Source organism: Otolemur garnettii, unplaced genomic scaffold (genome assembly GCF_000181295.1).
Source record: "Otolemur garnettii isolate 467f Iridium unplaced genomic scaffold, OtoGar3 scaffold00014, whole genome shotgun sequence".
NCBI classification, from domain to species: domain Eukaryota; kingdom Metazoa; phylum Chordata; class Mammalia; order Primates; family Galagidae; genus Otolemur; species Otolemur garnettii.
In genome coordinates, this window is record NW_003852409.1 from 8,555,831 (window position 1) to 8,565,865 (window position 10,035).

The following is a 10,035-nucleotide window of genomic DNA, read 5'->3' on the forward strand; positions in this document are numbered from 1 at the left end:
AGAGAAACAAAGGGAGACGAGTGAGCATAGGCCTCCTAAGAACTGAATATCTGAATGGGTACTAATGATATTTGCTAGGATGGAATGGCCTTATGTACTAAATAACATTTTTAGAATGTCCCCGAATAAAGAATTGATTATACTTAATTAAGTGCAGACTTTATAGCTCATGGCTCTCTAAAAAATGTTATGTAAGATATGTAATGTGTTAAAGTATAAAATGAGATGCTTCTTAACTTAAATGTTCTCCTTGCTATGTGAGGAAACTGCAAATCTCACAAAAAACCTCATTCATTATTCCTGAGGCCAGAGTGCCTTCCTAATGCACTCTGATGGTCTTTATATCAAGTACAACATGATTTCATTCTTATTATAAAGAAAGGACTTGGGTTTCAGTGGAAATCAAGTGAAGTATTTTTCTCTTTGGCAAGACTTGAATACTCTGTCTCCTTGGAGTGAGTTTCTGCTAAAAATCTCTGCTTAACTCTTTCAGACTTCTAATTGTCATTTTTCCTTAGATTTCCAGAAGCCACCACTGCCAAAACCTTGGCAATTGTTCAAACTTACAACCTTCCCTATGAATGAAGACGTATTTGGTGTGATGTGTATATACCTAATTCAGTAATTGCTGTGATTATAATCTGCTACTAAGAAGCAAGTTATCCAATCACAATTGCATAGAGATGAACTTGACAGCTTGTTTCCCTACCACCACCACAACCACATACTGTTTACATTCATTTCTTACTTGGGAAATAGGCAAGTTAGGAATAGGGATTGTAAAGCATCACTCAAATACAAAGAGCCTTCAGTGGATTTCTGAAGGTCATGATGCCTTTATATGGTAAAGTTAAATTCCAAAAAAAAAGTGTTTCTTAAAACATATGAATCTTTATGTTGCATGAACTATATCTACCCTCAGTAGTATTCCCTTCAAGCTGTAATGAGCAACAGAAGAGTTACATAAACACCCATTCCCCCATCTCAAGTACAACTTGATCTCATACATATTATGGAACTGCCAGTATGATTCATTCTTCTTCACTTTGTTTAAATTAACCAGCCTGGCTGATTTTATAACATGATTAAGAGAAAACTACTCCTTCCCAACAATAGTTAGAACAGAAATATGTTTACTTCTTGTTTGAATAACACTACAATTAGAATAGACAAGCTATGGACTATAATTGGATCTAAGGGACATCATCCCTGGAGTTTCAGGATTTGTAACACTGTAAAAATAGATTTCTAAATCTAATTTGCTTGTATGAGTCAAAAAATTTTCAAAAGGTACACATAACTTAAATTGTAGAGTGCCATTGTCTGGTTCTTTGCAGCACAGACATTAGGACAGCTACAGCAATATGAAAGAAATATCTACCATGATTAAGAGGACATTTGTCACAATTTTCCTAGGTTTGAGAAGAAACTGGGCTTGTGTCTAAATGTTCTAGGTCTTTGTTAATCTGTAGCTGTAGAAATCTATATTTTTTCATTCATTGAGACTTCCTGATTATTTTTTACGTATCTGTAGCAGGGATAGACGAAACTGTGAACTTGAAATGCAGAATAGTTTCTTAATAAGAAGAACCAGAGAAAGAAAATAATTTTCAATGGTCTTGAGGTAAATCTATGATATTGCCATAAATCAGTTAAAATATGGCTTGGAAAAATATACATATTGCTTTTTATACTCATTCTCTTATGATATTTAGTCAATATTGCCAAAAGAAGGTCTTACAGCAAAAGTAAGGACAAATTCCTTCTAACATCTACTATGATCACTAACCTAGAGAATCATTTGAGAATAGACCACAAGTTCATATAAAGAATATTTTGTCAGTTATGTGAAGGGGGGGTCCTTTGTTTTATATGTAATGTGGTAGTAATTGATCTATGCATGTATACAGATGAACAAGACATAATAAAATGTTTCAGGGAAATTGGACAGATTTTTTCTTCCTGGGATTTTCCCACTACCCCAAATTGGAGGCCACCATTTTTGTGCTGTGTCTGCTGATGTACCTGATCACCTTGCTGGGAAATGTTATTCTGATCTTCATCACCATCCTGGATTTCCATCTGCACACCCCCATGTATTTCTTCCTCAGCAACCTCTCTTTTCTGGATATCTGGTATACTTCTTCTGCTCTCACTCCAATGCTGGCAAACTTTGTTTCAAGTAAAAACACCATCTCATTTTCAGGATGTGCCACTCAGATGTACTTCTCTCTTGCCTTGGGCTCCACTGAGTGTGTGCTCCTCTCCTTGATGGCATATGACCGGTATGTGGCCATCTGCCACCCACTGAGATACCCCATCATCATGAACAGGAGGGTCTGTGTGCAGATTGCAGTGGGTTCCTGGGTGACAGGTTGTCTCACTGCCCTGGTGGAAACAATGTCTGTGCTGCCACTGTCTCTCTGTGGTAATAGCAAGATCAATCATTTCACCTGTGAAATCTTGGCTGTCTTGAAATTGGTTTGTGTGGACACCTCCATGGCGCAATTAATCATGCTGGTGATAAGTGTACTTCTTCTTCCCATGCCAATGCTACTCATTTGTATCTCTTATGCATTTATCCTTGTCAACATCTTGAGAATCAGCTCAGTGGATGGTCGAAGCAAAGCCTTTTCAACATGCACGGCACACCTGACTGTGGTGGTTTTGTTCTATGGGACAGCTCTCTCCATGTACCTGAAGCCCTCAGCTATAGATTCACAGGAAATAGATAAATTTATGGCTTTGATATATGCTGGATTAACTCCCATGCTGAATCCTATCATCTACAGTCTAAGGAACAAAGAGGTGAAAGTGGCTGTGAAAAAATTGCTGCTTAAAAATCCTTTTAACGCTGTCTTAATTTCCATCCTCAAATAATATTGAAACAAAGACATTTACCTAGATAATCTCTAACATCCAGAAAACTGAATAATAGTTAACTTGAACCAAAACCCTGGAAAATACTAGTTTTCTTTCTTTCTTTCTTTCTTTTTTTTTTTCAGACAGAGTCTCACTTCATCACCATGGTAGGGTGCTGTGGCATCATAGTTCACAGCAATCTCAAACGCTTGGGCTGAAGTGATTCACTTGCCTCAGCTTCCCGAGTAGCTGGGACTACAGGCGTCCACCACAGTGCCTGGCTATTTTTAGAGACAGGGTCTCACTCTAGCTCAGGTTGGTCTGGAACCTGTGACCTCAGGCAATCCATCCACCTCAGCCTCCCAGAATGCTGGGATTACAGGCATGAATGAGCCACTGCATCCAGCCAAAATGTTCATTTTCAATAGAAATTCTCTATCCTGATATGCTTTGTAAGTAAAACTTTTCATATTAATCATTCATACAAAATTGGTTAGTTTCCAGAAAAGTAATTAGCATTTATTAAATATTAATATAATATTAATATTAGACAATTGCCTATTGTTTCATACTTGACTCCTATATTATCTCAGTGCCCAACTGTTACATTATTACAATAACTAACAAAAAATATAAAGTTTGATTCTAGTAAACTTTGAAATAATTTAAATGATTTGAAATTATCAATGGATTTAAAAAGAAACTAGATAATTTTAAATCATCATAAATATAATTCAGTAGATACATATATCAAGACACCATCATTTTTGGAATTTTTTCTAGTTTCCAAAATGTTAAAATGGGAAAAATAAGGTTTAAGATTTAAAGAACTACAGTATGAATGATTTTGTTTATTGGAGATATGTATGTGGGGAATGAATAAATGTCTTGTGTATACAGATATAATAAGGGTTAACACAATTATAACCCTATGAATGAGTTGGATCTCCATAAAGATTAGGAGATCTTGAGGTATCTATGGGTTTAATATCAAAATACTCTCACATTGTACCTTGATGATAATGAGGTATCAATGAATCTGTCAACACACCTATCCATAGACCTTGAAGAATCTATGGGTTTAAGATCAGAATACTCTTAGGTTGTACCTCGATGATAACGAGGTATCACTGAATCCGTCAACACACCTATCCAACATGTTATTATTTTCCTTAAAGCATGCTGAATTGACCAATTAAAGCTAAGAAAGTGAAAGATCTCGACCCTGTAGAAATTACATCACAAAATAAACGACATATTAATGTAGATATTTATTGTAGAAAAGATTCGTGAATGTATTTAATATATGTGAGCAAATTTATGTATCAATGCACTTTTATTTCTCTTTCCACTCTTACTGGAGCTACAGAATAATGAAGCCACTGTGCACACATTAATTCCTCTTTATTAGAAAAGTTTCCTTGGATTTATAAGATGATGGCTTTACCCTATGGAGAAGAGGCTTCTCGGTACCTAAGAATAATCTACTTGAGCCTTAGGTTTCTGGAAGGTGACACAATTACAGATAATTATTATAAGAGATCCTAGCCTCAGCAACAAAGAGTTTGCAAAGAAATGACTCTATCAGGGGTGAAGAAAATAGGAATGGAACCACATAGGAGGAAAGGATCCAATGAGTAGAAATTGTGCTGGTGATCTTAATCTAAGTGCCCTTAGTATACATCAGAAATATTTTCTTTCTAAAGTATCAGATGCCCAGTTATACACACTATTAATTCTGAATGTCTTCAGATGTAAGGACTGGAAACTTGTATTATAAATAGAAGCAAACTAGTTATTTTGACTTTTATCCTTACTCAAATACTTTATGGCCAGACAATGGTATGGTCAGCATCACAGTGTGATGCTATTAATTTGGCTGAAGAGGAAGGAGTGTTAAACCTATTACCCACCCAAAGTCAACACTAATTTAGGAAAACACTGATTCCAAGTAATCACAAACATTGAGCATACGTGAATTTATATTGTTTGATGGTTGAATATAAAGCCTGTATATAATACTGTAAAAAACAGTATTAAAATGAAAGTTTTATGTTTCATCAACTCCAGTGAACATGTGACATCGCCTTCAACAACTTTATCAATGTTCTTAAGAAATTTAATACACTAGCAACTGTTTACAAGACAGGCCAACAAGCTGCCCAGACGGAAAATCCAATTTAATGGCCTTATCTACCTGACTAGACAATCACAAGCCTAGAGATCCTTGGATTTCAGGGGCTTCCACAAGAGTCATCTTGTCCAAATATTAAGAGCTACAATAGTGTTAACTTTTGCATAATTCAAAAATATGTTTTTGCTGTTGTTTCCACAGATAGAACTATACATGTAATCCTGAACTATGTTCTGATTACGTCATCATTATTCTTTGTCCCAGGATGAGCAGTCTGCACTGCTACAACATTTTTTGGATATCATTTTTGATTGACTCTGACTAGATCCCGATTTCCCATGCCTGGCTCACCCTTCATGTGGTTATCCTGATCACCCTGCTCAGGCTCTAACACCCATGCCATATTGCCCCAATGAATGTTCTCCTTATTCCTTGTGGTCTGTGACTCAATCAACATTTTTAAATGCCTATGATGTGCAATGGTACATTTGTATTCAGATATATCTAGTTTCTCAGGCCATTGCCTCTACCTTTTAATTTTAGGTTCAAATCCTGAATCTCATAGGTTAATTTTCTTATCTATCAAACAAAGAAAACAAGCTACTTTCAAAGTGATTTCAGGATTAAACAATTAATCTGTAAGGTAACATTTCAGGATTTCAATGTTTATCAAGTCATAGGCACTTCACCAATAGTTACTCTTATTATTTGTCCTTCTGTTGTTGTTAGAGATGAAAATGGAGGCATGAGCCATCATAACTCTTCTATGATTAGTGCTATATGTAAACATCTGGGATGGCATCCAATCCTCTGACTTTTATAAGAGTCCACTCACCACTCACCTAGAACATGATACCAGACAGGTCGTTTTGTTTCAATCACCAAATATATTTGGAGATGATAGGTATTTTTCTCTTTATGTGATAGATCAGGAAATTAATCTCACTGAGACTAAGGATTTGCACACAAATTCAAATTTTCACTACTAATGATGTATGTGTATTGTTATACATAATAGGAATTTTAAAAGTATTTATTAAGGAAATAAGCACTTATAACTTTTATATTTGCTATTGAAAGTAAGAATCTTGGTCATATTTTGAACTCAATTCCAGTTAGCATTTTTATCTCTTGCCGTCTTCTACCTTGTTTATGAAGCTTAGAAAAGTAAATTAAATTGATCATTTATACCAAATGTAGAATACCCAAAATAAGCATGCTGCAGATGGCCAAAGGCACAATGAAAATCACAAGTAAAAGCACAATTTGGCTGATTCATCTAATTACTGAGGTAAAGATGTCTGAAATTAGGATCATTGTCATTTATTTTCTCATTCTAGACACATTAGGTCATTTTTTTCATATTCAATCTTATTCAAGTTATTCAATATCATTCAATCTTTTCATGTAAAGTTATTTTCACTTCTATAGAATGGCACAAAAATATTTGATGGTCACTATGGGAGTCATATTTTAAAAACAATTTTCAAATTAGGAAATGTAAAGATAAAGAAACATTTGCAACAATATGCTATGCTGACTTTGACAGGAATTTGTAAACTATATGATAATTTCTTCTTTAACTTTTGCCAGTTGATAATAACTTTATGCTCTAACATTTTAGCTGGTAAACTAAAATGTTATGAAAACATTTGACAATTACTCTTGCCATGGGTCTTCTATATCACCACGGAGTCAACATTTTCTCAGCAATACCAGTCCTACATTGCAAGGGCTCCATCACAGTGTATTCAACTAACTTCAAAATAGTAAGCTGAGGGGTGGTGCTTATGTCACAAAGGAGTGGGGCACGAGCCCCCTATACCAGAGATAGCGGGGTTCAAATCTGGCCCTGGCCAAAAAAGTACTGCACAAAAAAAAATGTAAGCTGAGAAGTGGGGAAATGCCCATCCATTTTTATTTTGTCTATAAACAAGAAGAAAAATGTTATTGCTTACTCATCTTGCCTTTTTAAAATCTACTTTATTAAAAGTAGTTTGTATGTGATGGCACAACTCACGAGTTTTCCTCTGAGAAACGAATGTCCTCTCTGGGACATTGGCCTCAAATCTATGCCTCTTTCTCTAACCTGCTTCCTTTATTCCCTTACAGTTTTTCATGAGAAAACTCCCTCAATAATTATTTTGCAACTGGGTTCCTTTCTCTGGCTCTGCATCTGGAGAGCTGAATCTAAGAAAGTAAACTATGTCAGTGTTGTCCATATTTGCCAGATTAAAATAATCACCTGGAGGGTTTGCTGAAGCTCTCTATAATTCCTGGTAATAAATTAAAATATTGAGAAAGAGGGGGCAGAGCCAAGATGGCAGATTGCAGCCAGTGTTTTACAGAAGCTTTTGTCCAGAAGAAGGCTTAAAGAACAGAAGTTTAGCAAGGGAGCTGATGGTTTGGAGCGGGGCCAAGAGAAAAGATTGAAGAGTGCACTTCAACCTTCCTGAGGCAAGCTGAGATCCGAAAAATACAACCGAAAGGTACAAAATCCACCACCAAGCGGATGGGAATCCCCTCCCCCACAAGAAGTGCTCACAGTTTACTCCATGCAAACAAGCGAGCAGAGTTCAAACATCCTCCCACTCTATCCCACGAGAGAGACCCCCTAAAAACTGGACCTCCTATCCCTGCTGGTGTGCCACAGCACTCTCCTGCCAGGCATAAAACTGTAAAACTGTATAAAACTGTATATATTCCCCACCTGCAACAGTGAACTCCAAGGATTCCCCCCACCTCACCCTGAGGTCTGGAGGTTACCTACACAGTCCAGATTCTTGGGTATTCTCTCTCTTTGAGAGAAGTGGAGGGGGAAAGGGCTGGTGCTGCTCTGTGCTGACTGTGGCACAGGAGTGAGGAGAAGAAAGTTCGCTCAGAAGAAGCCATATAAAAACAGTGGCATCCTGAGCTGTGAACTGATGCCATTCTAGATAGATGAGCCCTGTCTCTCTGGGGAACCAGAGGTTCCGGACAGCAGCCACAGGCCAAATGGACTCAGTAACTTTTGTAAGTAAAGATACCATTAGCACCAGCCCTCAGGGGTATAGCTGAGACAAAGGTAGTGGGTGGGTAGAGGTGAGGATTGACACCTGAGTGTAAACTGTAATTGCTGCCCAGGGTTGAGATCCTCATCAGCGCTAGCAGTCTCTGACTTGCAGAGGAATCTAGCCATGACAGAAGGTGAGGGGCTGGAATTAAGAAAACGTTCACAGCCTAATTTAAACACACAAGGGCCCCATGCTGGATGCAGATTTCCAGATGATTTTGGCAGTCATAAACCCCAGGAGCAGTTGCCTACTGCAGTGAATAGGGTTACAGACCTGTGGGATTACGAGTGACTGGGTGCCGGGGGGAAGGAGGTATTAACCTTCCACTTGCTGGGTGGGTGCCTTTGCCCTCACGGAGCACTGGAGCAAGTTATATCCAAGCTGAGAGCAGACCCCTCTTATCTAGCTGCCAAAACATTTGAACTTTTCCACCTGAAATGGGTGCTGCTGGGACAACTGATTTGGACCCCTTAAACCGGGCAGACCACTCAGGGACTATTCAAAGGGGTACCTTGGGTGTATGGTTGAGGGAAGGTTTGATTTTCTTTGCCCAATTGTTGTTTGCAGGGGGCAGGGAAACTTAATTGCTGGTATTTCTCCACAGCAGAGACTTCAACAAGAGTAACTGATCCACTAGGGTAGGACAGAGACCAGTTAAAAATAAGATAGAGCCACTTGGCCACAAAACACCAAGCAGGTCCCCAGTCTCTCAGGCCATAACACTGTACAGGTCCTTGACAGACCTCAAAGGGAAAAGCCAAAAGGGGTAAAATCATGGGGCAGAATCAGCAGAAAAGCTCTGGTAATATGAATAACCAGAGTAGATCAACCCCCCCCAAGAAAGGATGTGGCAGATGAAACTGAAGATCCCCTATATAAACAGATGGCTGATATGTCAGAAATTGAATTCAGAATTTGGATGGCAAATAAAATTAATAGAATAGAGGCAAAGATAGAAGTAGAAATTCAAGGAGCATTCCAAAAGTTCACTCAAGACAAAGCCACCAAAGATTTTGAAACATTAAGGCAAGAGACTGCAGCTTTCAAAGATCTGAAAAATACAGTAGAATCCCTTGGTAACCAGAGTGCAAAAGGCAGAAGAAAGGATCTCAGACATAGAAGACAAAGCTTCTGAATATGTCCAAACGTCCAAAGAGAATCAGAAATGGAAAGCAAAAAGAGATCATTCTCTCAGAGAGCTCTGGAATAATTTGAAGAAAATTAATATTCACCTCATAGGAATCCCTAAAGGTGATGAAGTTGCTTTGCAAAACACAGAGGCTATTCTGTATGAAATTATAAAATAGAACTTTCCAGATATGTCAAGAGATCCTAAAATTCAGATTGCAGATAGCTTCAGAACCACAGCATGACTCAACCTGAATAAGACATCCCCCAGACACATCATAATTAACTTCACTAAAGTTAATATGAAAGAGAAAATACTGAAAGAAGTGAGATGTAAAAAAACCATAACCTACAAGAGGAAGAATATTAGAATAACTGCAGATCTCTCTGTCAAAACCTTTCAGGCAAGAAGAGGCTGGTCATCAACATTTAATCTTTTAAAACAAAATAACTTTCAGCCCAGGATCCTGTATCCAGCTAAACTGAGTTTAATTTATATGGAGAAATCAAATACTTTAATGACATCCATGCATTGATGAAACTTGCCATAACTAAACCAGCTCTTCAGCATATTCTCAGACCTATTCTCCATAATGACCAGTGCAGTCCTCCACCACAAAAGTATACTAACTCAGAAACTACTGATCAAACTCCAACTTCTACAGGGCGAAAGGATTAAAAACATCCACTGGACTTTTGAACAACTCGATAAAATTTTATCAGGCTTATCAATAATTTCAATCAATGTGAATGGCTTAAATTGTCCCCTAAAGAGGCACAGATTGGCTGATTGGATACAGAAACTTAGACCAGACATCTGGTGTATACAAGAATCTCATCTTACCTTAAAAGACAAAT

The 10,035-nt window shown here is 37.5% G+C and overlaps 1 protein-coding gene across 1 annotated transcript; it reads left to right on the forward strand.

Annotated features, from left to right (window-relative positions):
* The first annotated feature begins 1,888 nt into the window (after positions 1-1,888).
* On the forward strand, positions 1,889-2,880 carry LOC100962227 (olfactory receptor 13F1). Its single transcript, XM_003785189.2, is given in 2 exon segments — positions 1,889-1,915; positions 1,918-2,880. Coding segments are annotated over 2 exon segments (978 nt in total). The 5' UTR covers positions 1,889-1,900.
* Positions 2,881-10,035: the final 7,155 nt, after the last annotated feature.